Source organism: Diceros bicornis, chromosome 24 (genome assembly GCF_020826845.1).
Source record: "Diceros bicornis minor isolate mBicDic1 chromosome 24, mDicBic1.mat.cur, whole genome shotgun sequence".
NCBI classification, from domain to species: Eukaryota; Metazoa; Chordata; class Mammalia; order Perissodactyla; family Rhinocerotidae; genus Diceros; species Diceros bicornis.
In genome coordinates, this window is record NC_080763.1 from 2,426,763 (window position 1) to 2,454,614 (window position 27,852).

General features: G+C 47.9%; 1 protein-coding gene across 3 annotated transcripts; it reads left to right on the top strand.

The window, feature by feature from the left end:
• The first annotated feature begins 20,370 nt into the window (after positions 1-20,370).
• LOC131420740 (ral guanine nucleotide dissociation stimulator-like 1) lies at positions 20,371-24,796 on the top strand. 3 transcript variants are annotated; one of them, XR_009223642.1, is made up of 7 exons: positions 20,371-20,913; positions 22,443-22,544; positions 22,936-23,010; positions 23,608-23,640; positions 24,000-24,121; positions 24,321-24,410; positions 24,748-24,796. XR_009223642.1 is itself a non-coding variant. In XM_058566909.1 (5 exons), exons 1-5 carry the CDS (start codon positions 20,905-20,907, stop codon positions 24,006-24,008), a joined length of 228 nt encoding a protein of 75 aa, XP_058422892.1. In that variant the 5' UTR covers positions 20,371-20,904; the 3' UTR covers positions 24,009-24,161. The 3 variants fall into 3 exon arrangements, 2 of the variants coding, with proteins under 2 accessions (XP_058422892.1, XP_058422891.1); XM_058566909.1 differs by lacking the exons at positions 24,321-24,410; positions 24,748-24,796 and having other exon boundaries at positions 24,000-24,161; XM_058566908.1 differs by lacking the exons at positions 24,000-24,121; positions 24,321-24,410; positions 24,748-24,796 and having other exon boundaries at positions 23,608-23,956.
• Positions 24,797-27,852: the final 3,056 nt, after the last annotated feature.

Genomic DNA, 27,852 nt, shown 5'->3' on the forward strand with positions numbered 1-27,852 from the left:
CCACTATGTCTTTTTGTGGCCCAATAGCTCATTTCTTTTTTTTTTTCCCCTTTTTGTATATTGAGTTAAAATATACATAACAAAAAAGTGTGCCATCTTAACCATTTTTAAGTGTACACTTCAGTGGCGTTAAATACATTTACACTATTGTACAGTCATCACCACCATTCATCCCCATAACTCTTATAAATCTTATAAAACTCTATACCTATTAAACAATAACTCTCCCTTCTCCCCTCCCCCCAGCCCTTGGCAGCCACCATTCCACTTTGCATCTCTTATGATTTTGACTACTCTCAGTTCCTCGTGTAAGTGGAATCATACAGTATTTGTCTTTTTGTGACTGGCTTATTTCTGTTAGCATAATGTCCCCAAGGTTAATCCATGTGTGGGATATTGCAGAATTTGCTTCCTTTTTAAGGCTGAATAATATTCCATTGTGTGGATATACTACATTTTGTGTATCCATTCATGCGTCAGTGGACACTTGGGTTGCTTCCACGTTTTCTATTGTGAACAATACTGCTATGAACATGGATGTACAAATATCTCTTCAAGGCTGTGCTTTCAGATCTTTTGGATGTATCTCCAGAAGTGGAATTGCTGGATCACGTGATAATTCTATGTTCAATTTTTTGAGGAACGTCCATATTGTTTTCCATAGCGGCTGCACCATTTTAGGTTCCTGTCAACAGTGTACCAGGTTTCCAATTTTGCCGCACCCTGGCCAACACTTGTTGTTTTCTGTCTTTTCCATAGCACTCATCTTAGTGGGTGTGAGGTGGTGTCTCATTGTGGTTTTGATTTTCATTTCCCTAATAATTAGTGGTGTTGAGCATCTTTTCATGTGCTTATATGCCATTTGTAAGTCTTCTTTGGAGAAATGTCTCTTCAAGTCCTTTGCCCATATTTGAATTGGCTTGTTTTTTAGTTGTTTAGTTTTAGGACTTCTCTGTATATTCTGGATATCAGTCTCTTGTCAGAAACATGATTTGCAAATATTTTCTCCCTCTCTTGGGTTGCCTTTTTACTCTGTGGACAGTGCCTCTTGATGTACCAACTTATAAAATTTTCATGGAGTCCAATTTGTCCATTGTTTTTCTTTCGTTACCTGTGCCTTTGGTGTCATATTCAAGAAATCATTGCCAAGTCCGGTGTCATGAAGATTTTGTCCTATGTGTTCTTCTAAGAGTTTTCGTGTTTGAGGTCTTACATTTATGTCCTTGATCCATTTTCAGTTAATTTTTGTATATGGTGTTGGATGGGGTCCAGCTTCAATCTTTTGCATGCAGATATCCAGTTTTCCCAGCACCATTTGTTGAAAAGAAACCTTTCTCTGTTGCGTGGTCTTGGCACCCTTGTGAAAAATCACTTGACCGTATATGTGAGGCTTTGTTTCTCGGCTCCCTATTCTATGCCATTGGTCTCTATGTCTGTCTTTACGCCAATACCATACTGTTGATTACTGTAGCTTTGTAGTAAGTTTTGAAATCAGGAAGTGTGAGTCCTCCAGTTTTGTTCTTTTTCAGGATTGTTTTGGCTATTATGAGTCCCTTGAGATTTCATGTGAATTTTAGGATGGGTTTTTCTATTTCTGCAAAATACATCATTAGGATTTGGATAGGGATTACATTGAATCTGTAGATTGCTTTGGGTAATATTGACACTTTACCAATAGTAAGCCTTCCAATCCATGAACATGGGATATGTGTCCATTTATGTATGTCTTCTTTAATTTCTTTCTGAAATGTTTTGTAGTTTCTATGGTGCAAGCCTTTCACCTCCTTGGTTAAGTTAATTCCTAAGCATGTTATTCTTTCTGATACTATTATAAATGAATTGTTTTTGTAATTTCCTTTTCAGAGAGCTCATGGTTCGTGTATAGAAATGCAACTGATTTTTGTGTTGACTTTGTATCCTGCTACTTTCCTGAATTCGTGTTAGGTCAAACGGCTTTTTTGTGGAGTCTTTCGTGTTTTCTACATATGAGATGATATCGTCTTCCAACAGAGACCATTTTACTTTTTTCTTTCCAATTTGGAAGCCTTTTATTTATTTATTTTTATTGCCTCATGGTTCTGGCTTGAACTTTCAGTACTGTGTTGAATAGAAATGGTGAAAGTGGGCATCCTTGCCTTGTTCCTGATCTTAGAGGAAAAGCTTTCAGCCTTCCGTCATTGAGTATTATGTTTGCTGTGTGTTTTTCATATATGGCTTTTATTATGGTGAGGCACTTTTCTCCTTTTCTAGTTTGTTGAGTGTTTTATCATGAAAGGGTGTTGAATTATGTCAAATGGTTTTTCTGCATCCATTGAGATGGTCATGTTTTTTTCCCCTTCATTTTATTGATGTGGCATATTACACTGATCAATTTTTGTATGTTGAACTCCCGTTGTATACCAGGAATAAATTTCACTTGGTCGTAGTGTATAATTCTTTTAATACGCGGTTCCATTCAGTTTGCTAGTACTTTGTTGAGGATTTTTGCATCTATATTCATTGGGTGTAATGGTCTGTAATTTTATTTTCTTTTAGTGTCCTTGTCTAGTGTTGGTATCAGGGTAATGCTGGCATCGTAAAATGAGTTTGGAAGTGTTCCCTCTTTTTCAACATTTGACAGAGCGTAAGAAGGCTTGTTTTTAATACTTCTTTATATGTTTGGTAGAATTCACCAGTGCAGTCATCTGGTCCTGGGTTGTACTTTGTTGAGAGATTTTTTTTTAGATTTCTTGAAATATTAGTGACATATAACATATGTAAGTTTTCGTGTTCAAGATGATGATTTGTGAAAGGATTACCACAGTACGGTGAGTTAGCACCTCCATTCCCTCCCATAATTAACTTCTTTCTTCTAGTCATCCCTTTTTTTTTTTTTGGTTTTTTTTCCCCTTTTCTCCCCAAAGCCCCAGTAGATAGTTGTACATCATAGTTGCACATCCCTCTAGTTGCTGTATGTGGGACGCCGCCTCAGCATGGCCAGACTAGCGGTGCGTCGTGCGCGCCTGGGATCAGAACCCGGGCTGCCAGTAGCGGAGCACATGCACTTACCCGCCAGGCGACGGGGCTGGCCCCTGTCTAGTCATTACTTTTAAGATCTACTCTCTTAACAACTCTTGAGTATATAATATAGTCTTGTTAATTATGGTCATCATGCTATACATTAGATCCCCAGAACTTATTCATTTCACAGTTAGAAATTTGCACACTTTGACTCACATCTCCCCATTTTCCCCACCCGCGAGGCCCTGGCAAACACCATTCTAGTCTCTATTCCTTTTTTTTTTTTTTTTTTTGTGAGGAGGACTAGCCCTGAGCTAACATCCGATGCCAATCCTCCCCTTTTTTCTTGAGGAAGACTGGCCCTGGGCTAACATCCGTGCCCATCTTCCTCTACTTTATATGGGACGCCGCCACAGCATGCCTTAACAAGCGGCGCGTCGGTGCATGCCCGGAATCCGAACCTGCAAACCCCGGGCCGCCGCAGCAGAGCGCGTGCAGTTAACCGCTGTGCCACCGGGCGGCCCCGAGTCTCTATTCCTTTGAGTTGGGCTTTTTTAGATTTCACATATGTGTGAGAACATATAGTATTTATCTTTCTCTGTCTAACTTATATTACTTAGCATAATGCCTCAAGGTCCATCTATGTTGTCGCAAAATGCAGGATTTCATTCTCTCGCGTGGCTAAATAATGTTCCATTATATATTTCGTGTATATATACATATATCTCACATTTTCTTTATCTGTTTATCCATTGATGGACACATGGATTGTTTCTATGTCCTCAGTTTGTGAATAATGCTGACATGAACATGGGGGTGCAGATATCTCTTCAGAATAGTGATTTCAATTCCTTTGGATATACAACCAGAAGTGGAATTGCTCATTTATGTAGTATTTCTGTTTTTATTTTTTTGAGAAAATTCCATATTTTTTCCATAGTGACTGTAGCAATTTACATTCATACCAAAAGTGCACAGGGTTCTCTTTTCTACACAGCCTCGCCAACACTTGTTGTCTGTTGTCTCTTTGAGAATACCCATTCTAGCAGGTGTGAGGTGATATCTCATTGTAGTTTTGATTTTGTTTCCCTGATGATGAGTGATTACGAGCATCTTCTCATGTACCTCTTGACCAGTTTTATGTCTTCTTTGGAAAAGTATCTATTCAGGTCTTTGACCATTTTCGCATTGTTTCCTTGGTTTCTTTGCTTTTGAGTTGTAAGAGTTTCTTATATATTGTGGATATTAACCCCTTTAGTTTGCCGATTGTTTCTTTTGCTGTGCAGAAGCTTTTTAGATTGATGTCATCCCACTTGTTAAGTTTTGCACTTGTTGCTTGCACTTTTGATGTTACATCCAAAAAAATCATTGTCAAGACCGGTTTCATGGGGTTTTTTCTCTATATTTTCTTTTAGTTGTTTCATATTTGCTGTCTTACATTTAAGTCTTTTATTCAATTTGGTATCATTTTTAGAGTGGTGTAAAATAGGGATCCAATTTCATTTGTCTGCATGTGGTTATCCAGTTTTCCCAACAACATTTATTGTAGAAACTATCCATTCCCCATGGAATCTTCTTAGCTGACTCGTCAATTGTTAGCAAACTGTATGTGTGTGGTTTTATTTCTGGGCCCTTGATTCTGTTCTCTTGGTCTATGTGTCTCTTTTTATACCTGTATCATACCGTTTTTATTACTATAGATTTGTAATAAAGTTTGAAATGCAATTGTGATGCCTTCAGCTTTTTCTTTCTCAGCGTTGCATTGGTTATTTGAGGTCTTTTGTGGATCCATATGAATGTTAGCATTGTTTGTCCTATTTCTGTGAAAAAAGCCATGGGAATTTTAATAGGAATTGCATTGAATCTTGAGATGGCATTGGGTAGCATGGACATTTTAACAGTATTAATTCTTCTGATCCACGAACATAAGATATCTTTTCATTTCTTTGTGCCTTTGGTTTCTTTCATCAATGTCTTATAGTTATCAGTGTGTAGACCTTTCACCTTCTTGGTTAAATTTATTTATGAGTATTTTACTGTTTTTGACGCTATTGTAAATAGGATTTTTTTCTTTATATCTTTTTTAAATAGTTCATTGTTAGTGTACAGAAAGGCAACAGATTTCTATATGTTGATTTTGTCTCCTGCAGCTTGAGTGAATTTGTTTATTAGTCCTAACAGTTTGGGGGAGAGTCCTTAGGTATTTCTCTATATAAAATCATATCATCTGCAAACAGAGACCACTTTGTTTCTCCCTTTCCAATTTGGATGCATTATATTTCTTTCTCTGGCCAAATGTCTCTGGTTAAGACTTGTAGGAGTATGTTGAAGAGTGGTATTGAGACTGGGCACTCTTGTCTTGTTCTTTGTCTTAGCAAGAAAGCTTTCAACCTTTCACTGTTCAATATGATGTTAGCTGTGGGTTTGTCATGTAAACCTTTTATTATGTTCCTTCTGTAACCCTTGATTGAGAGTTTTTATCATGAAGGGGTGTTGAATTTTGTCAAACTGCTTTTTCTGCATCGACTGAGATTATTTTATGATTTTTATCTTTCATTCTATTAATGCGGTGTGTCACATTCATTGATTTGCATCATGTTGAACTTGATCGTGTTGTTTGACCCTTTTTTTGAGTTTAGATAGTTTTGTTATAATGTGTCTTGGAGAAGAAAGTTTTAGTTTGAAATTTTAGGGTGACAGATCGACTTCAGGACCTTGGATGTCTAAATCTCTCTCCAGATTTGAGAAGATGTCAGCTGCTATTTTTTTTTGTTTGTTTTAGATCTTTTTTTTTTTTTTTTTTGTGAGGAAGATCAGCCCTGAGCTAACATCCGGGCTAATCCTACTCTTTTTTTGCTGAGGAAGACTGGCTCTGAGCTAACATCTATTGCCAATCCTCCTCCTTTTTTTCCCCAATGCCCCAGTAGATAGTTGCATGTCATAATTGCACATCCTTCTAGTTGCTGTATGTGGGACGCGGCCTCAGCATGGCCGGACAAACGGTGTGTCGATGCGCACCCGGGATCCGAATCTGGGCCACCGGTAGCAGAGCACACGCATTTAACCGCTAAGCCCTGGGGCCGGCCCAGCTGCTATTTTTTTAAGTAAACTTTCTTTTCCTTTCTCCCTGTCTTCTCCTCTGGTACTTTAATAATGCTTATCTGTTTCTTTTCACGGTATCCCGTAATTCACACTGCCTTTCCCCGTTCCCATCCATTCCTTTTTTACTTTTTGCTTCTTTGACTGGATGATTTCAAATGACACATCTTCTAGTTCACTAATTATTTCTTGTACGTGGTTGAATCTGATTTCGAAGCTTGCTATTGAATTTTTCAGTTCAGTCATTGTGTTCTTCAACTCTAGAATTTCTGTTTGTTTTTCCTTAAAGATTTCTGTTTCTGTGTTGAACTTCTCACTTGCTCATGCACTGTTTCCTTATTTCATTTAGTAGTCTATCTGTGTTTCCTTATAGTTTTATGAATTTCTCAAAGAGGGTTGTTCTGAAGCCTTTGTCACATAGTTCCTATATCTCCATTTCTTGGTCGGTCATTGGAGTTTTATTCTTTTTCTTTGGTGGTGTCATGGGTCTTTGAGTATTCATGATCCTTGTGGCCTCCATTGGTGTCTGCAAATTTGAAGAAGTAGGCATCTCTTCCACTCTTTACAGACTGGCTTTAGCAAACCAAAGCCTTCACAGTCAGCCCATCTAGGGGTCCTGGGTAGGCCATCTGGTGGTGTCCAGGGGCAGGCTTGCTGCTGGAGTCCTTGGGCAGCCTGGTACTGGGGTGAGCGGAGAGCTTGGGTCCACGGTATTGTGTCTGGCCCTGGGCACAGCTGGGACCCTGAGTTCATGAGTAGCTCCACTGGCGCCTGGTTTGGCAGGTCCTGATTGAGAGCCTGCAGCCACAGGAGTCATCCAGGGCCATGGGAGTTGGCCAGTGCTGGGATGAGCTAAGAGCCTTGGTTCACGGGAGCCTGCCAGGACCCTGGCGCCATGAGAGACAGCTTGTGCTGAGGTAGGCCAGAAGTCTGGATTCCTGGGAGCCTGCTGGGGGCCTGGGGCCACAGGAGCTGCCTGAGGCTGCAGGAGCCAGCAGGTGCTGGGTCAAGATGGAAGCCTGGGTTCATGGGAGCCTGCTGGTGCCTGGTGCCATGGGAGCTGCCTAGGGCTGCCTGAGTCAGCAAGCACCTGGGTGAGCGGGGGGCCTGGTTTTGTGGGAGCCTGCCAGGAGCCTGGTTCCATGAGAGCTGTCTACAGCTGCTGGAACTGGCAGGTGGTGTGGTGAGCCATGGGCCTGAGTTCCCAGTAGCCCCGAGAGAGCCTGATGCCATGGAATCTACCTGGGTTGCTGGAGCCGGTAAGTGCTGCAGTGACCTGGGGTCCTGGGTTTGTGGGAGCCCACTGCGTGCCCTGTTGCGGAAGCTGCCTCTGGCTGTGGGTGCTGCCTGTGGCTGCCTGGAGTAGGCAGGACCTTGGGTGAGCCAGGGTCTGGATTCACCAGAGCCCACCAGGAGCCTGGTGCCAAGGACACCACTTGAGGTCACAGGAACCACCTTGGGCTGCTGAAGATGGCAGCCCCTAGGCTGAGATGGGGCCTGGGTTCCCAGGAGCCTGGTGGGAGCCTGGTGTCAGGGATGCTGCTTGGGGCCGCCAGAGCTGGCATGCTCCAGGGTGAGCCAGGGGCCTGGATTTGCAGAAGCCTGCAGGGAGCCAGCTAGGTCCATGGGAGTCAGCCTGGGGCTGGGGCAGGCTGGCTCAGGGGTCTGTGGTGAAGTCAGGCATTCACTTTACACTCCTCTCGTTGGGAGGTGTTTGATTACTGATTCCGTCTGCTTGTTTGTTACTGGTCTGTTCAAGATTTCTGTTTCTCCTTGATTTAGCCTTCATAGGTTGTTTCTAGGAATTTATCTATTTTGTCTAGGTTACCCAATTTGTGAATGTACAGTAGTTCAGAATAGTCTCTTCTGATCTTTTTCTTTCTGAAGCATCAGTTGTAATGCCTCCTCTTTCGTTTCTGATTTACTTTATTTGAGTCATCTCTCTTCTTTTTCCTCGATATTCTATCTAAGGGTTTGTCAATTTTATTTTTTTTCAAAAAATCAACTCTTACTTTTATTGATCTTTCATACTCTCTTTCATTTTTTCCCTCTCTCCGTGACTTCCATCCTTCTGCTAACTTTGGCTTTCATTTTTTCTTTGTCTAATGCTGTGCGTTGTAAGTCAGGTTGTTTCTTTGACATCTTTCTTCTCTTGTAATGTACAAGATTATCACTACAAACTTGGCTCTTAGTACTACTTTTGCTGCATCCTGTAAGTTTTGGTGTTTTTATTTTTTCTTTTTGTATGTCTGGAGCTATTTTCTAATGTCCCTTTTGATTTCTTCTTTGATCTAGTGGCTGTTTAAGAGTTTGTTGTTGAATTTCCATGCATTATGAATATTCCAGTTTTCCTTCTGTTACTGACTTCTAGTTTCATGCCATTGTATTTGGAAAAGTTACTCGGTATGGTTTCAGTCTTCTTAATTTTGTTAAGACTTGTTTTGTGACCTAACACTTGATCTGTTCTGGAAAATAGTCCGTGTGCCCTTGAGAAGAGAGTGCATTTTGTTGCTGTTCAGTAAAATGTTCTGTGTATGTCTGATAGGTCCATTAGTGTTTTCATGTCTGCTGTTTCCTGATTTTCTGTCTGGATATTCTATCCATTGTTAAAAGTGGAGTACTGATGTGTCCTCTATTTGCAAGTTATGTAACTGAGAAGGCTCTAATATTGAGACTATATAAAGATCTCTTAGAACTCAATTATAAGAAACAAAGAAGCCAATGAAAATGGGTAACCAACTGGAATAGACATGTCTCCAGGAGATACACAGATGGCCCATAAGCACTAGGTAGATGTTCAGTATCATAAATTATTAGGAAAACGCAAATTCAAAGCATAGTATGATACTATTTCACACTCAAAATGAAGGCTATACTCAACATAGTGGAAAATAACAAGTGTTGATAAAGATGTGGAGAAAGGGAAACCCACATAACATTACTGGTGGGAAAGTAAAATGATGCAGCCACTGCAGAAAACAGCTTGGCATTTTTTAAAATCTTAAACCTAGAATTACCATTAACCTGGAGAGTCACATGGTAGGTATGTCCAAAAGAGCATTGGAAACATATGTTCAAAGAAAAACTTGTCCATGGACATTCAAAGCAACATTATTCACAATGGTCCAAAGGTGAAACAAACCCAAATTTCTATCCAGTTATGACTGCATAAACCAAATGTGGCCTATTCATAATATAGGATATTATAGAGCCATAGAAAGGAATAAGGTACTGCTACATGCTCAGCCATGGATGAACCTTGAAACGTGTGCTCACTGAAGCCATCCACAAAGGCCACAGATAGCATGATGCCATTTGAATGCACTGTCCAGAATAGGCAAATCCATAGGGGGAGAAAACAGATGAGTTGTTTCCATGGGCTTGGGTTAGGAGAAAATAGTGCGAATGAGTATGGGTTTGTTTGGGGGTGTTGAAAATGTTCTGGATTTAGATAGTGGGGATAGCCACATGACATAATCATTGTACTAAAAGCCACTGAACTGTATACTTTAAAATGCTCTCGACGGTGTATTCTGTGTTAAGCAGATTTTCCTCGATAAAAATTTTAAAGTTTTTAAATTAATCAGGGTATTGATTAATTTTAATTTAGTTAATTTTAAGTTGGTTGGGATATTTAATAAGGGTAATTAATGGAGTTATTAGGGGTAGGGCATCTTGTAGCCAAGAGAGTAAACATCCCATGAGGGCTATAGAAACAAGTCCTATAATTGTACAAGCAACAGTCTAAAATCCAGTCCGTTTCCATTGTCCCCAACTTGGAGAGACCAGCCATGAAAGTAGGTCAGTGATCTCAGGGGCCTTGGGTATCTGTTCAAGATGTGGGTAATATTATGCAATATTTTAACCTCTTGGGCCATCTGGTGGTGGTAGGTTTGGACTTGTGTATTGATGTACATTCAGCAAGTGGTTCCAGGAAAGGCACAAACCCCTCCTTCCTTAGCTGGTATAGACACTCTAGGGCCAGGCCGTTTTCTAAAACCATTTAGGCAAGAGACTCATGAGACTGTTGTACAAGGGCTAGGATAGGGTCTTACGGAGTTGTTGTCCATGTTGGGTTAAGGTTGTCGATACTTCTTGGTTGCCTCAGTTACCTGATTTTGTGTGGGTAGGGCCACCGCACCTGTGCCCAGTCCAGTCAGTCAGTCCTAGTAGAACTGAACACCCAGTGCTATAGGACTGACAGTGTCTATATGGGTTGGTGGTAGCCAGTCAGGGCAGGAAACTCAGGGGAAGTTTCCTGCGACCTGAGGGAAGCAGGTTGAAAGAGAGACAGTGATGCATTGCAGAATACAGCCTGGAGCAAGCTGCTCAGAGGGCTGGGGAAGAGAGACGCTCACTGAGTGAGAGCCTTGTGATATCAGCCCACAGTGAAACCCAAAAGTGGATGCTCCTGGTGTCAAATATTCATTAGCGGTCTTGGAGGTAAAACCAGTAATTTGCGTCCATTGACTGGTTACCTGTGCTATATGATTTCAGGGGGTATGGTTAAAGTGTTTGTGGGCCGAGGGATGTTTGTGCCTGGGCACAAAATCCCCAAGGTGACCTCGAAGGCTACCCCAAAATGACCCCTCAAGGAGCAGTTGGGGCAGAAAGTGGGTGGAGCATTTTGAAGAAAGCCTGGGGCAAAGATGATGTTGTTCGATGGAGTTGGCTACAACTGAGTCTCTCCGCAGGGTAAGCACTTCAGCTGGGGTACAATAGGTGATTGGAGGCCAAGTGACAGACCCTGCGACTCCTGATTCCCAGTGCACGGGCAGCCCTCTCAGCCCATTGGACATAAATGGTGGTGGTGTTTCTGAAGCATCTTGCTGGCAGTGTGGAAGGTATAGGGGACGTGTCGTGGGAGACGTCATAATACTGTCGGGAGGAGCTGTGTGTGAGATTACGGTGTTGAGGGGGAAGGACTGGAGGCAGGTGCAGTGGGTGTGTGACCAACAATGGTCAGTGAGGGGACAGCCAGGGGGTAACTGGGGAAAGCAGGGACCAGCAGAAGTCATGTGTTTAAAACAAGACACCAGGCCCAAATGGAGCCGCTTAGGCTAAGCCCCATGTCAACAAGCTGAGACTTAATTAGACTTTTGGCCCTCCCAGGAATGGAATCTTAAACCAGTCAGTGGGGAATCGCCTGATGAGCAGCAGGTAGGTCATCTTCCTGATGGAGCCCTGCCATCCCCTAAAGGAAGGTAACCTTGCAGTAACCAACCCGCTGTTGTGTCTAGTGTAACTTCCTTGTTCCTGCTCCCTTCTGCCTATAAAAGTCTTTCATGTTGTCCACCTCCTTGGCGCTCCTTTCTCTCTGCTAGACTGGATGCTGCCTGATTCATGAATTGTTGAATAAAGCCAATAAGATGTTTAAAATTTACTCAGTTAAATTTTGTTTTGTAACAGTTTGGTGGCAGCAGTGGGATTCAAAGGACTCATCTGATGGCTTCGGAGATGAGAAACACAGGCATTGGTACCCACAAAACCTTTGAGTTCTCCATCTTTTTCGCTGTTTCTGAGGGCCGTGAGTAAGTTCTTCTCGGATCTGAGATCCACTGTCTTTGTGTTGAGCTCCCGATCTAACTGGCTTTCCAGTCCAGGGTCAATGGGTCAGTCTAGACTGACAAGATGCTCTAAGAGAGCATCAGTCTTAGCCCTTGGTTAGTCCACAGTCCCCATTTGTTGGGGTCTGCTGGTTGAGTCTGCTGGCCCCTTGTGTTAGGGTCTGCTAGTTCAGTCCGTGGTTCTTGCTAATGGAGAGGAGTGGAAGAAATGTGTGCTCCATGCACACCCAGTCCTTGAAAACTTCCCACGTGCATTTTACATGCATTTTGCCTTCTGTTGACTGTCGATGGGTTCTAAGGAAATGGTGGAATTGTGGGTTTCTGCATGACTACCTCGAGCACTCGTCAACCTGAACAACCGCCCGGCGCTACCAGAACTGAAAGACATCCCATCACCATGGATTGGAAGACTCCTTATTGTGATGGTGTCAACATTATCCAGAGAGATCAACAAGTGCAGTGCAGTCCTTATCAAAATCTCAAGGACATTTTGTGCTGAAATAGAAAAAAACCCATCCAAAAATTCTTATGGAATCTCAAGTAAGTCCAGATACCCAAAACAATCTTGAAAGGAGGTACTAAGTTGGAGGACTCATTCTTTCCTGATTGAAAACTTACTACAAATCTACTATATCGAAACAACATTGTCATGGCATAAAGACAGACATGTTGACCAATGGAAACAGAATTGAGAGCCCAGAAATTAACCCTCACCCATATGACCAAATGATGTTTGACAAGGGTGCGAAGATTATTCAATGGGGAAAAGACAGTCTTTTCAACAACTTGTGCTGGAAAAAGTGGATATCTACATGCAAAAGAATCAACTTGGACCCTTATCTAACACCATATACAAAGCTTAATTCCCAGTGGATCAAAGACCTAAATGTAAGACTATAATAGCCTTAGAAGAAAACATAAGACAAAACTTGACAAAATAGGATTTGGCAATGATTTCATGGATATGACACCCAAGGAGCAGGCAATAAAATAAGAAGATACACATGCTGGACTTCATGAATATTAAAATGTTTTGTGCCTCAAAAGACATTATCAACAGAGTAAAAGCACAAGCCACAGGATGGGAGACCATATTTGCAAACCATGTATCTGACAAGGGCTTACTATCCAGAATAAATAGGGAACTCCTAAACTCAACAATAAAAAACAAACAACACAAATCAGAAATGAACAAAGTACTTGAATAGACATTTCCTCAAAGAAGATCTGCAAGTGACCGATAAGCATATGAAAAGATGCCCAACATCAGTAATCATTAGGGAAATGCAAAGCAGAAACACAGTGAGAGACCACCTCACATTCATTAGGATGATATCTATCAAAAAAAGAAGAAAAAGAGTAGAACCAGTGTTGGCCAAGATGTGGAGAAGTTGGAACCCTTGTGCACTGTGGTAGGAATATAAAATATATAGTTGCAGTAAAAATCAGTATAACAATTCCTAAAAAAAATTAAAAATATATAGGATCCAGCAATTCCACTTGTGGGCATATACCCCCGCCCAAAACAGTTGAAAGCATGTTCTCAAGGACATATTTCAGCACCCATGTTCATAGCATCATTATTCACAACAGCTAAAACATGGAAGCCACCCAAGTATTGTAACCGAAGAAGGGCTCGCTGCACAATGCACCCCTTAAGCCAAACATGGGATACCCACTCTTGTAGAAGGGAAAAAGCTTTATTACGTGGTTGGCCAGCAAGGAGACAGGAGACAAAGGTTAAATCTTTCTCCCCGATGGGCTGTTGAAAAGGGCTTTTTAAGGGCAAAGCAGCAGGTGCAGGAAGGTTGGGGGCAGTCCTAGGCATTTTCTGCAAGCGCAGAAGATTTTCATGTTCTGTCACACATCACCCGTTCAAAAGGTGGTGTCCTTAACATCATCAACAGGGGAGTTCTTGGTCCCCCAGGTCATTCTCCAGTCACTTGTACACTCGTGGTTTGAGTCTTGCCAGCCATCTTGTGGTCTCATTGGCTCAAACCAGTTGAAACTTGCTCAAGGAGCAAAAACAGAGTTTCTGAAAAACAACTCACGGCCCAAGATTAGATCCTTAGTAAACATCATATGAGACGTGGCTTAAGAAAGGAGTCTCCAGGGGACAGTTGATAAAAATCTGGCTGGGGCCCCATTTTATTTTGGGCTTGCTTTTGGGCCCAGTTATGGTTTCTGTCCAGGGTTGTATGGATAAGCAAAATGTGGAATATACATACAATGGCATATTATTCATCCTTAAAAAAGGAAGGAAATTCTAAGATACAGCACACGGTGGATGAACCTTCATGATATTACTCTAAATGAAATAAGCCATTCACAAAAATACAACCTTGTGTGATTTCCCTTCTATGAGGTTCCTGAAATCGCTAGATTCAGAGAGACAGAAAGTAGAATGGTGTTTGCCAGGGGCTGGGAGGGGGAGGAATGGGGGGTTATTCATGAATGGGTATAGAGTTTCAGTTTTGCAAGATGAGAAGAGTTCTGAAGATGGATCATGGTGATGATTGCACAGCAATATTAATGTCTTCAATACACTTAAAGCATACTTAATGTATCTATGGGGCCTGATGACTTGTCCTGGCCGAGCACATGCTTGTGCTGTTGCACATCTTACCCCTCACTGTACAGTTGGTAAACTGGCCCAGGAAGAGGCAGGTACTGGCCCAGACCACAGGAGGTGGTCAGGGTCCCGAAGACTATAGAGAGCTCCAGCTTCCTTGGCCAAGGCTCCACCCCTTCCCTCAGGTTTCCTTTGGCAATGAGAGGCATTAAGATTCTAGGGGATTGCTGCCCACCCCCTCCATATCGGGTCATTTTCCCCTCATCATCGCATGTGCACTGGCACACCCACTCTCACTGACTTCTCATGTGGGGACCACGGAGGTGCAGTCAAGAAAGAGCCGACACCAGGGAAGTGACAAGAGGCAGGAGGGAGAGAGGTTGCAGGCAGCTCTCCCACGGGGCAGTAACATCCGTTCTCCTAGATACGTGTCCAGGGGCGCAGAGATGGGCAGAGGAATCCCTAAGGTTCCTAGGTGTCTACCTGTTCCAGACCCATCCCTGGCCCAGCCTGGGGAGCACAGGACTGGGGTCCTGCAGTCCACCTCTGTGGGCACCGAGAACTGTGATGAGCCCATCCTCCCCTAGTGTAGGCAGTGGGAGCAGGAGAGAAGACCTCAGTGAGGGTCCTTCTATATAAAGTGGAGTGCATCCAGCAGGTGACTCCAAGCGTTCCATGTGCTTGCAACATGTCTGTTGGACTGGGTTCTCTGTCGATGACCTACTGTCATCAATGCTGAGAAAATGCTTTCCACCCCCTGGAGATCCTTTAGAACTGAGGAGGCTTGGGGGCTTGGGTGGATGAGAACTGGGTATAAGGAAGAAGATGCTAGAGCACTGGACACCAAGTCCAGAGTCCAGGGAGAAGACCAGTCCTTGTTGGACCGTCGGGGCCCTCATCTGGAGGGAGGGGAGATTCATTGTCCTGGTTGAGGTTGGATGCCTCAGGAGTGAAGAGGACACCTGGTGCAGGACAGCAAGATGGGGGGAAAGGTAGGCTTCCGAGATTGCTCCCACTCCCTCGAAGCCAACAGGTCCTGCTCCTTTACCCCTGGGACCCTGGAGAGCCTCTGCCTTGAGGACACCTGAAGAAAAGTTCGTTTCTGTTGGGTGGAGTTTTGGCAAGGGCTGCAGCACTAGTGCTGGCCACCAGGGGGCGGGCAGCCTCTTGTGTCAGTGGTTGCCAGTGAGTTTTTGTTTTTATGTTTTTTCAGGTCTACTGAGACATACTTGATATACAGCACTGTGCAAGTTAACACTGCTGTGTGGTATATTTGAAAGTTGCCAAGAGAGTAGATCCTAAAATTTCTCATCACCAGGATAAAAGCTTTTATTTCTGTGTCGTGATGGATGTTAACTAACCTTATTTTGGTAACCATTACATAATATATATATCAAGTCATTCTGCTGTAAACCTGGAATTTACACAGTGTCCACTGAACTTTTCTTGAGCACCTGGAGCAGCGAAGAGTCAAGCAGAGGTCTTTCTGGCTGTCCCCCTGCCTCAGAAACAACTTGTACCTCCTCTTACTAGTGTTCATCTCCACAATCAAAGTTGGTCATAAGCAGGGGGAGGGGTGCAAGAGCTTCCCATGTACTCATTCAGCAGCTGTGCACTGAGCCCTCACCCTGTGCCGGGTGCCCTGGTGGGCCGAAGTGCAGGATGAAAATGACCAAGTGGTCCCTGCCCGCCAGGAGCTCACAATCTAGAGGGGAAAGAGACAAAAGCAAAGACATGAGAAAGAAAAGAGCAAGTGCTGTAGAGAAACACAGCAGGGGGTTGTGAGGGAGGGCTGGGGGTCACTGGTAGGAGGGTCTGAAAGGCCTCACTGGGGTGACATTTGCTGGGACCAGAATGACAGGGGGGAGCCAGCCCTGCACGAGCCTGGTAGCAGTGTGTCAGGGAGAAGGTGCGACTGATGCAGAGTCTTGCAGGCAAGAGTGAGTTTGGCCGGAAGAGGTTAGAAAGGTGGCCAGTGTGGCTGGAGGGAGGCTGGGAGGAGAGAACAGGAGCTGGGGTGGAAGGTAGGGCCAGGGCCTGGTGGGCTGTGTCAGTTACCTTTCCCTCTCTGACTTCATTGCCCCAACCTTGCATTTCAAAACTACAAACGTTGACTATCTCACAATTTGTGTGGATCAGCAATCAGGCACGTTTTAGCTGGGCGCCTCTGCCTCAATGAGTTTAACAGGTTGGGGCTGTGGCCTCAACTGAGGCTCAACGGGGGAAGGACTGGCCCCCAAGTTCACTCTCAGCCTTCAGGGTTCAGTTTGGACTGAGAGCCTGAGTTCCCTTCTGTCTGTTGGCCTGGGCACTCCCTTGTTTCTCTCCTCGATGGGCCTCCACATTGGGCAGCCCCAAAACACCAGTATTTGATTCCTCAGTTCCAGGGATTCGACAGAGTGAGAGAGAGACACGGAGTAAGAGGAAGTGAGAGACTTTTTTAGTTAAAATCTAGACAAGACATCCTGTCACCTTGGCTGTTATTATGTTCAGAAGCCAGTGACTAACCACTTAGTGGTTCCACGGGGAGGTGTATAACATGGGTGGGGCTTACTGGGTACCCCTGTGGAGGCTATCCACCTCATAGGCCAAGATGAGGCACTTGGGTCTGATTCTACATAAAGCAGCAAACAATTGAATGGTTTTATGCCACAGTATGGCAATATCTGAATTTCCATTAGTTTCAACCCCCTCATGATGCTGACCTGAAAATGAGGCCAAGTTGGATGTGACTGTCCCAAAATCACATTCCTGGAACCCAGGCCTGTTTTGAGTGGTGTTCTGTGCTGCGTGTCACCCCTCATTATTATTCTTCCATCTCTAAGTTTGGGCCTTAGGTACATGTGACACCAGCCCACAGGGGTAATAGATATTATCTCATATACACTGGGTGACGTCCCTAGGAAGTAGATTCTAGCCTGATCCCCATGGTACAGGTTTGGAGACTGGGGAGGACCTGAGAGGCACAGTGACTTTCCCAGGATGCAGAACTGGTAAGAAAAAGAAGGTCTGCATTCATCTCTGTCTCCTCAAAGCTAGGACCCTAGTGAGGTTTCCAGGGAGCTGCGGCTAGGGCTGTGTGGGCTCCTTGTGTACAGTTCAGGAGATGACATGGGGGAGGAGGGTGAGCAGCCCAGGGGCAGGGAGCAGCTCTGGGCAAGTCTGATTGAGGGAAGGGACCCAGGTAATGGAATCTTGAAAAATGACCTCACTTCTTTGGTCATAGACCTCAACAGATCTTAGAACTCTGGTAACCGGGCACCCACAGACCCCCATCCAGCTCACTTGACTGGCGACGGTCAACAGACAAAGATGTTTAGTTGTTGTGTCCCGATTTTTGGAAGATCTGGGCTCAAGAAAGCCCAGAAAGAGAATCTTTTTCGTCATTGCCGACGTTGGCTCAGCCCTCATCCCCGATGCCTCTGGGCATCTGGCAGGAGGCAGCGAAAGGTAACAACGGGGCAGCCCAGGAAAGGCTAGTGCAGGCCAGGACACAACTGTGATCCCACCTGATCAGCCCCACACTCCTTGCCCCTCTTCGTGTGTGTGTGTGTGTGTGTGTGTGCGCGCGCATGTGTCTGTGTGGAGGGGGGAAGGCAGGGCATGAGGGGTGAGTCATTCCTAGGCAGGAGCTGGTAGTTAGGTGTCGGAAGCCTGGTGGGTCTGTCATGTTCATACAGGGTCATGGCTGGCAGCGTGAGAAGGTGAGCTCCTCTACTCATATGTTACGGAGCCCTAGAGGTTTCATCTCTTTCCCTCCTTGACCACAGTTCTTTGCAGGGATGCCCCTCTGTGCCTGAACTGAGGAGCAGACTTTCTCTTGGGCGTCGGCCCCAGTGGCAGTGTGCAGGCAGCCCCTGATTCCTTCTGGCCCAGCTCCCGGGCAGTCTTTGCAGAACTCCTCTCAGGAGGTGGTCGAGGAGCTGCCCAATGGTTTCGACTCCACCAACTCACTAGACAAGGGGCAGGTGCACGAGCCCACCCGCACCATCCAGTGCTGCTCTGAGATGAGAGCAGGAGCAGAGGGTCTCCACACTCAGGACCTTGAGACGCCGGGCTGGGACCAGAACTAGGGCGGGACCAGGCTGGGGCTGTCCCTTTTTCAAGCTAAAGGGGATGTACATGCAGGTCACCTTGCCTGGTTCGGAGCTGAGCTGCCGTGACCCTCTTTCCCTTGCCCGGTGTGAGCTTCTGGAGGCCACTGAGGCAGAGCCAGAGGGTAAGGCGGCCTGCAGGCTGGGTATTCCCGGAAGGGAAGTGGGATCTTTCCTGTGTTTGGAAGGACACGTGGAAAGTCAGCTATGTGGGTGAACCTTTCCCTTTATCCCGCTGCAGCGCCAGCTGCAGAGCTCCAGCCGGCGGCAGAAGCAGGGCAGTGGACAGTGGTGGAGGTAGAGCTGGCTCCAGCTCTGTCAATACCACCCCCTCTAGCGCTGGAGCCAGCGTCCCCTCCCTCAGCAGTGTTGGAGCTGGAGCAAGGGCCCACGTCGGCTGCAGCAGGAGTGGGAGCTGCTGAGCTGGAGTCACCTGGACCATCACTTCTAGTGGGAAGTCCATCTCCACCTGTGGCCATTAAGGAGGGTGAGAAGAAGCCTAACCTCACGGCCTTCCCTCCTAAGCTGGTGGCGGAGCAGTTGACCGTGATGGATGCGGTGAGCAGCTGGGCTCTCAGGGCGGAGGGGCAGGCCTTCCCTCTGCCATCAGTGCCCCAGACCTGATCCGGACTCCTATGACCTGGGCCCAAATCCTGGCGCTCCCCCTTACCAACCGTACGACCTGGGCAACTTTCTGAACCCCCAAGGCTTTGCTGTCCACCTGCAGAGGGTAGAGGTGGACACTAACAGGACCTGCTGCACAGAGTGGCTGTGCCGGCTCCATGAGGTAGAAGAGACAGAAAGCTGCGTGGGGCCTGGCCCATCAGTGGGGGAGGGGAACTCACTGTGTGCAGCCAGGTCCCTGGTGGCCCAACCGACTGCTCAGGAGGCTCAACAGCCTCAGCATTTATTAGAGACCTGATGTGTACTTCACTACAAGGGAGACAGACAGAGCCTGTGGTTGTAGCTGCCACAGGGGAATGTGCATCAGAATCGGAGTGGGACCAGAGCGGGCATCAGGGTGGTGGAAGATGCCCCCTTGGGATAAGCCTAGTTGAGCCACCATCTGGAGCTTGGAGTTAGCCAGGACGGGCTGGGTGCAAATGCCCCCTCCCTTCCCTGCCAGTATTGGGTTCTGGGTCATCCTGTGCTGGGTGTCCGCAGTGGACAGAGAAGAAAACCCAGGGACTCTCACAAGGCTCAGACCACATCCTGAGCTTCCTGAGCTCCAGCTCTAAACCGTGACCCCTGTGCGGCACTTTGGGGGCAGTAGACACGGAGCTGGGGTGTGGCAGGGCTGGGTGACACTCCCCCTGTTCCCCAGGAGCTCTTCCGGAAAGTGGTGCCCTCTCAGTGCCTGGGCTCCACCTGGGGCAAGAGGAACAAGCCCGGCAATGAGCACCTGGCACCCACCGTCCAGGCCACTGTCGACCACTTCAGAAGGGTGGTCAGCCTCGTCGTCACCACCTGCCTCGGGGACCCGAGCATGACAGCCCAGGACAGGGCGAGGGTGGTGGAGCACTGGATCCAGGTGGCCCAGGTGTGCTGCGGGAGGCCCAGTGGAGCCCCTCTCTGGAGCCTTGGGAACCGCCTCTCCACCTTTATCAGCTCCCAGGATTGCAGTGTGTGGTCTAAGCCCCTGCACAGTCCCTAGGCCCTTCCTGCCAGGGGCCCGCTGACCTTGACTCCAGGTCCCAGTGGGAGGATGCTCACTTCCTCCCTGGCTCCTTCCCTGGGTTGAGCTAAAATCCTCCTCCCTGTGAGTGTTATTCTCTGGGTCCTAAATGTGCCCTTCTGGGGCTCCCTCAGCATCTGTCTCATCCAGGAGGGAAGATTTAAATAGAAGGGGACTGAAGCTAGAGCAAGCGGGTCTCCAGTGCCCCACCTCACAGCTCATTCTCTTCCCTTCCCCAGGAGTGCGAGATCCTGAAGAACTTCTCCTCGCTCCGTGCTGTCATCTCTGCTCTGCAGAAAACCTCCATAAGCCACCTGAAGAACACGTGGGCGGATGTTTCCTGGTGGGTAGGCCCCTCTCCATAGGAGGATCAAGGTGGATGGGGGATCTCTCGTATGTCTGCCGTTGCTCCCTCAGTCACGTGGGAACTCCTGGGAGGCAGCAAATGCTGGGGACAGGGCCTGGGCCTCGGTGGGGGGTCTCTAAGCCTCCCTGGGTCCTTAGTGCACCAGTTCTGCTTCAGGACTCAGTTTCCCTAAATGCCAGGGTTGAGCCACATTGGAGATTTTCAAATGTTTATGGCAACAGAAATCTACACCCAGTTGAAACTCAAAGTGGTCAAAACAGAGGTGCTCTGTAGAGCTGGGGAATGGAGACCCCAGTGACCAACAGGAGAGCCCCCGCCCAGTCCCACGAGACCTTAGCGCTCAGAGGAGTCCAGTGAGAACACTCCTCCAGGCAGGTTGCATCTCTTGGGTTTGCAAAGAAAAGGGATTTGCACTCAGACCCCTCACTTTATCCCCCAATTTATCCTTCCTTCTTTCCACTCCCCTCAGGGAGAGCTCAGAAAAACTTAAGGAGCTCTGTAGCCATGACAAGTCCTTGAGAAGAGAATTGATGACCAAGGTAGAGTGGAGGCTGGGGGTCTGGAAAGAGAGGAGGGGCGAGGGGGAAAGGGGGACTGGGCAGGCTGTGGTTTTGATAGTTTCTCACTTGAACGTTCTCTGAAACATTCCCGTCTGTCTTGTCCAGATTAACAAGCAGAGGGATCTGTTTCCTCCACGGGCGGGTGGGGTGCCGTTTGTGGGCATGAGGCCGTGCTCCTGGGACTCGGTGGTGTTGGCTGGGCTGTTCCAGGAGGAGTTGCCGAGCTGGCACCATCAGCAGGTCTCTGGCTTCCAAGCACGTCCATCCTGCTGGATGTAGCTTCTTCCAGGCTGTTGGGTGGTTGGGGTGGGTTTAGCCCTCAGCCTAAACCTGTCCTCAAGAAGCCAGGCCCCTGCCGCTCCTTCTGTCTTCACCATGTCTCCAAGGGGAGGCCACCCTGCCTGCCCCAGGTTCGGGCATGGCAGGGGATTCCCGTGGCCCAGGTGGACCAACAGGCTGCTCAGCCTTGGTTCTGAACGTCTGGACCAGAGACAGATGTGTGTGCATTCTGGGACCCCCCCCCGAACCCCTAGAGCAGTCACTGGAGCCAACCACAGGAGTCTCACCTGAGTGCCCGGTTGGCAATGACATATGCCCCAGGTGGCTTATGTGAAGCGTCTAGGCAACTGACGGATTCTTAGTGGATCTTTCTGAAAGGACCTTGGAAGCTTCATGTAAACGAGGAAGCAAAGCATCCTGTCACCCCCTTCCTTGTTGATTGGAGGTGGCACCTTGGCGGTCCAGTTCCTGAGTGGATAAAGAAAGAGTTCATTGCAGGGGAATGTCCTGAGGGCTTCCTTGGGGAGGAGTAGGCTTTGGCACGGCCTCTGTCCCAACCTGGGGGCCAGACACTCCATGGGACTGGGGCAGGCAAGAGCCACTCAACCGGACTCCCAAGACACCTCGTCTTCTCCATCCACAGCTCGGCCCAGGACCATGCTTTGAGAGCTCAGGGGACAGTACTGTGGTCAGTGGTGGGGCGGGGGTTAGGTGAGGACATTGGAACAGGGCCTCTGGCTGGGAGGGGCAAGTGGCCTCTCCTCTGTGGGCCCCTGAGCAACTCACTGCCCCTGTTTGGGCCTCTGCCTCCTCATCACGGAAGTGGAGGGATGGTGATTGTGTGGTGCAGGCCTCATACGGTGGTGATGAGATAAGAGGGAGGAAAGGAATGTGGGAGCTTTCTGCCTGCTCCACACGGAGGGGTGAGGGCGAGGACAACGATGACAGTCATATGTCACTGAGTCCTCAGGAGAACCTCTGACGTAGCTGGAGTTCTCACACTTTCCAGATGAGGAAACAGGCTCGAGGAGGCCAGGCCACAGGCCCAAGCTCACACCTAGAGTGTGAGTTGGAGCTGGGTTTGTTCTAGAATCACAAGACCTTGGAGGATGGAGTGGCAATTGTACCAGTTGACTCGAGTCAGATGTCCAGGGTCAGAGGCCAGTGGTGCTGGAGAGAAATGGGGTGAGGGGAGTATGGCCCGCTGACACTGTCATCGACCCTGGCAGGAGGGGCCCTCCACGTTTGCCCCCCCGGAGATCATCCCCCAGAGAGTGCAGGAGAAGCAGCAGCAGCAGCAGCAGCAGCAGCAGCAGCAGCAGCAGCAGCAGGTGAGTGTGCCTGTGGGGGAGGGGCTCTGCCCTCCCAGCTGGAGGCCTCAAATCAAGAGAGGAGGGCCCTTCCTCCTGGTGCCACAGTGCTTGAGTCCCCCAGTAGAAGTGACCAGGAGGGGGCCCTGGAAGAGCTGGTGCAGGATGGGTTGTGGGGAGGGCCAGGGACCGCACACCCTGTGATTTGCCAGAAGCCAGCCCTGGGAGGTGAGGAGGAGGAGTGTGGGTGTTCTTGCGGTGTGAAGGGAGGAGGAATTGAGGGTCCTAGGCTGCTCCCCGTGGGAACCCTGGGGTGGGCCAGGAGGCTGAGGTTGAGGACTTTTCAGGGGAGGGTCTGCACAGGGACGACTTGAGAGCAAGGGCTCATCTCACCCGAACCCCCACGTGACAGGGTGTCGTCCCCTATCTTGGCACTTTCCTCGGTGACCTGCTGATGCTGCACCTGGCGATGGGTGATTATCTCGAGGTGGGTGAACATGGGGACCAGGCAGGGAAGACCAGGATCCTGAGCCTGGGGATGCAGGAGCCCCCGAACTAACCTCTGAGCTCTCAGCACTTGGCACATCTCTCATGAGAGCCTCGCAGCCGCCCCTGGGAGCTGGGGCAGCAGGCCCATCTTAGGGATGAGTGAACACAGGCTCCGCCTGAGACACCCATTCTGGTTCCCCAGGCTGGGGAAGCTCAGAGCTGCCTGATGGCACAGCTGCGTGAAGTTTTATCTGAGCTGGATTCAGCCTCTAACTCCCATGCTGCCCATGGAGGGAGAGAGGAGTCGGGTCCCCCCAAGTCAGGCAGCACATAAGTGGCTGAGCAGTTCCCTCTGCCTGAGGCCTCAGCCTCCAAGTCTGTCATCAGAGAGGGTTGTGCTGCCAGGTCCCTCAGCCTCACCCCCCTGTCCTCCTCCTCTGGAGCCCAGAGCCCAGCCTAGGTCCAAGTCCTGTTTTCTCTGCATGCCCGGCCCCTCTGGGGACCTGGCAGTCGTGCACCATGAGAAGGGGTGGGCATAGAGGGCTAGTCAGGCTAGGGGGCTCTGTCTGATGGACTCTGGCTGTCTGCCTTCCAGGGGAATGAGATCAACCTTCAGAAAAGGACTGAGGTGAGCAGCTGTGGCACTCCCTGCAGGGGAGGGGAAGGAGGTGGAAATCAGAGACCCTCTGGGCAGAACAGTCCCTGGCTCCACCCCCCTGTATCTTAGATTGAGAGGAAGAGTTTGATAACAGAGAAAAGGGAGAGCCATCCAATTGGCGGGTGGGTTGAGGGGAGGATGGCGTCAAGGAAAACTTCCTGGAGGAGGGGCTGATTATTCCCATTCTGAGAACAGGTAGAGCCTGGATGCGACTGGAGGGAAGGAGGGTTCCCAGGACTGGTCCCCTGCCCCACTTCTCACCCCCGACAAGGCCGCTGCAGCATCCCCCACAGGCCCTGTCTGCATCCTCTCCTTCCCTCTGGCCCCAGGAATACTGAGTCATGAGGGAGATCCTGCTGCTCCAGGTGGCTGCAAAGAATTACAACCTAGAGCCCGAGGAGCGATTTGGGGCCTGGTTCCAGGACATGGAGCTGCTCAATGAGAATGATAGGTGAGGCCGGGCAGGAGTTGGCTGAGGGCAGAGGTGGACCCTCCCTCCAGAGAGCCTGTCTCCGTGGCCCCCTGGTCAGCCCCAGGCCTTATCGTGTTGCAACCTCTGGGACACCCAGACTCCAGCTGCTGGGCAGGCAGTGGGGGGTCACCTGTGGTGTGGCTCCTGGTAGGCTCACAGGTGCTTCTGTGTCCTGTAGCTACAGCCTGTCCTGCCAGCTATGGCCCAGGCCTAATTGGCCAGCAGAATACTCAAGGCCAAGAAGAACCGGCTATCATCAAGGTCAGGGGTGAGTGAGTGTCTGGGCCGGGGTGACTGACTCCTAGGGGTTCAGTAAAGCTTCGGGCTAAGCGTGGCCTTTGGGAGTCGGACAGCTGGCACTGGGATCCCAGCTCCACTACTGAGCAGTCCTGTGACTGGGGTGACTCTCTCCAGCTTCCTGAGACTCTGTTTCCTCCTCTATAAAATAGGTGATACTAAATGATCGCTCATGTGGCAGGGACAAATGGGGTACTGGTGGCTGACAGCACTGAGCACAGGGACTGGAGCACCCAATGCAGTGGGGACAGAGTGTGGCGCCATGGTTCTGAGGGAGGACCCCAAGATAACCCGACTCTTCTACTCAGCCCCCAGGCCCCAACACCGAGCCCCGTACCAGTGGCCAATCACAATCGCATCCTCAGCAGCGAGGACACAGCTGGGACGCTTGCGATGCACCGGGCCGGCTCCTCCCACCTGATGGGTAGGGGAGCATTGCAAGCTGATTCCTGGGGCCCCGTGAAGCCCAAGAGAGCGAGGACGACCCCCCCCCAGCTCCCTGACATGTCTACCCCAGCATCTAGTCACCCATTGGGGAGGGACAGTAGTTATATGTTGTAAATAATAAATGCCATATTTGAATATTATATTAAAGTCCTGTTCCCTTTAATAGCCTGGGAGTTGTGGTGTGGTTCTGTCGCTTTCTGTAGGCATGTAAGGGAGGCATAGAATCTCACATTTCTCCTTGAATCAAGAACTCTTCTGGGTCATCAGCTTATTGTATGTGGGAGAAGGACCAGCCCCTTCCCTGGCCAGTGGGGACACTCCCAAGTCCCCCTAAGTCAGAGGACAAGTTCATTTCAGTATCATTGAACTGCTCCAGGAGCAGACACGGCCCGCTGCCCATTCTCTTGGGATTTAAAGGTTGAAGGTACTTTCATAGGCAGAGCAACAACCACTGAAATGTGGGTGTCTTTAAAACAGCACTACCCAGGACCATGTCGTGCCACAGGCAGGGGCTGCCTTTCTACATTCTGGAGGAAGAGGGAATAGTTTCTGATTCTCTTGTGAGGTTTCTTTTGATCATATTTTAGGAACTTGTAGTTTTCTAGTTCAACCTCTGGAATTGCATCAGCTGTAAGTGGGGAAAACGATGTAAAAATATCAAAACGTTGTTATGAGAGGTTCGGGGATTCGATCAGAGATGTAAAAGACATTTTCCACTCCAAACAAATGGACTGAAGGTATATTTTATTATATGGAGGATAGCAAAGGCGATAGTCCGCAAACAGATCCCAATAGGTCAAATAATAAGAGGGAAAAAACACCAGCTCGACTGGAAAGGGAAAACATCCACATCGGCTGAGATAGCAGCAGATCTGAATAGGTCATATAATAAGAGGGGAAAACATCAGATCGATCGGAAAGGGAAACACCAGATCGACTGAAGGGAAATGACACAAATCAACCGGAAAGAGAAACACCAGATTGACCGAAAAGAGAACACATCAAATCAGTTACTTCACAGTAAATCAATTACTCACAACATCCACACCCCACTGCCGGGAGAGTCCTGTCAATCGACACGGCTGGGCAAGGATCACACATCCTGGGCAAGGCGTCCCTTCCACAAGTGGAACGCTCACCAGGTCTCAGCTTCCAGCAGTTTATATAAGCAGTTACAGAGTTTACAGAGCAAGCATCTAGTGTTCCCCTGCACAAATGGTTATCAGTGGCATATGTGCACTGAGCCCCTTGGCTAACATCCCAGCCCAGTAGTTGTGTACGTGCGTTGTTTTCTTTGGTTATCATCTTAGCCCGGCACAGATGGCCAGTCCATCCCGTGCTACAACGCTCCAAGAGCCTTGAACTGTTACAACTTGCAACTCCCTCCATGGGAGAAAGGCCAGTTCCCGGGAAAAGGCCAGTTCCCACCACACAGAAAGCAGCTTTGTATTTTTTTGTGTGCTGGTGGCTGTAGGTCAATTGAGCGGCCAAACATGGCTGTACTCATGTCAAGATATATTCGGCCGTGGCCGTCTCCATTAACCATAAGACACCATATGCACAGACAATGAACTTTGTACACAAGCACATAAGGCACATCCAAGAATCCAAAATCCAATGACTACAATAATTATAAAACTATCTCGCAATAAAGGACCCAAACCCCAAGGTAGCCAATCAAATAACCCCTTAGAATATGAAATGTTATTAACTTGATCTTGCAAATCATATACAGCATCAAAGATAACATTAGATAAGGTAACACTTAGGCATAACAAACTAGCTTGCAGAAGTCCAGACCAGCCCCCATCACGGAGGGTAACAGAAGGCAGGGTAATAGAGAAATTATAACTAGTTTTGTGTGACTGATCAGATATAGGCTTGTACCGAGAGATTGTTTGATGTTTCTGAGACCAAATTTCTCGGCCATTCATAGTCCAGGTTATAGGTCCCACTGGTGTAGAGCAGTTGGTCTAACAGTAGAGGGTCAAAGGTTGTCCTACAGAGGCATTAGTTGGTGTGTAGGTCTGCAGCAGACATGGAGGTGCAGCACAGCATAGTGAACACAGCAGGAATATCTATTTACGCAAAGAAACAGAATCTTTAGGAACATGATATAACTGTTCATTTCCTGGATACATAACTATGAGTGTTGCAGTGGGCCCTTGGGCCACTACTTCTGCGGCATGGGGAGCCACATTGGGTGGATGTGTCACCCACACCTTTGCTCCAGATTTCCATCCATCTGTAGACCCAAATCCTTGCATTCCTCTTTTAGTTAATTCACTTGGAGGCTGTCCTTGTGACACATTTGGAGTCAAGAGGGGAAGCACCAATAATTGTCCCACTCGTTCCCCAGACTCTACAGTTAGTACTGTGTCACTACCATTATATAATATAAATTTTATTTCTCCTTGGTAATCTGGATCAATGACTCCTCCCAGTACATCAATACCTTTTGCTGCCAGTCCAGAGCGTCCTTTTAACAAACCAAAGGTATTTTTGGGAAATTGTACCCCTATCCCAGTAGGGACTATAGACTGCTTCTTAGGGGGCAATTGAATAGAATGAACAGTAGATAAATCCAATCCAGCCGCTTCGGCCGTGGCACGAAAAGGCGGTTTAGCAGACTGCGTCAGGGGCCAATAGGTTAAGGTCATAAGCTCATGGGTGGCGGCTGCCACTTCTGTAATCTTTGCTGGTAACAACCTTGACAGAGGAGTCTCATTAGGGCCTAGTGGCCTGTTATTTAACATATTTAGAGCAGTACTTAGATGGTTGTGCCACCCCTTTAATGAGCCATGACCAAGTTTCCTCAATTGTTGTTTAAGCAATCCATTCATTCGTTTTATGAGGCCTGCAGCTTGGGGGTAATAAGGTATATGATAAATCCATTCTATATAATTTTCCTTGGTATAGGTTTGAATCAACTTACCTGTAAAGTGGGAACCATTGTCACTCTGAAT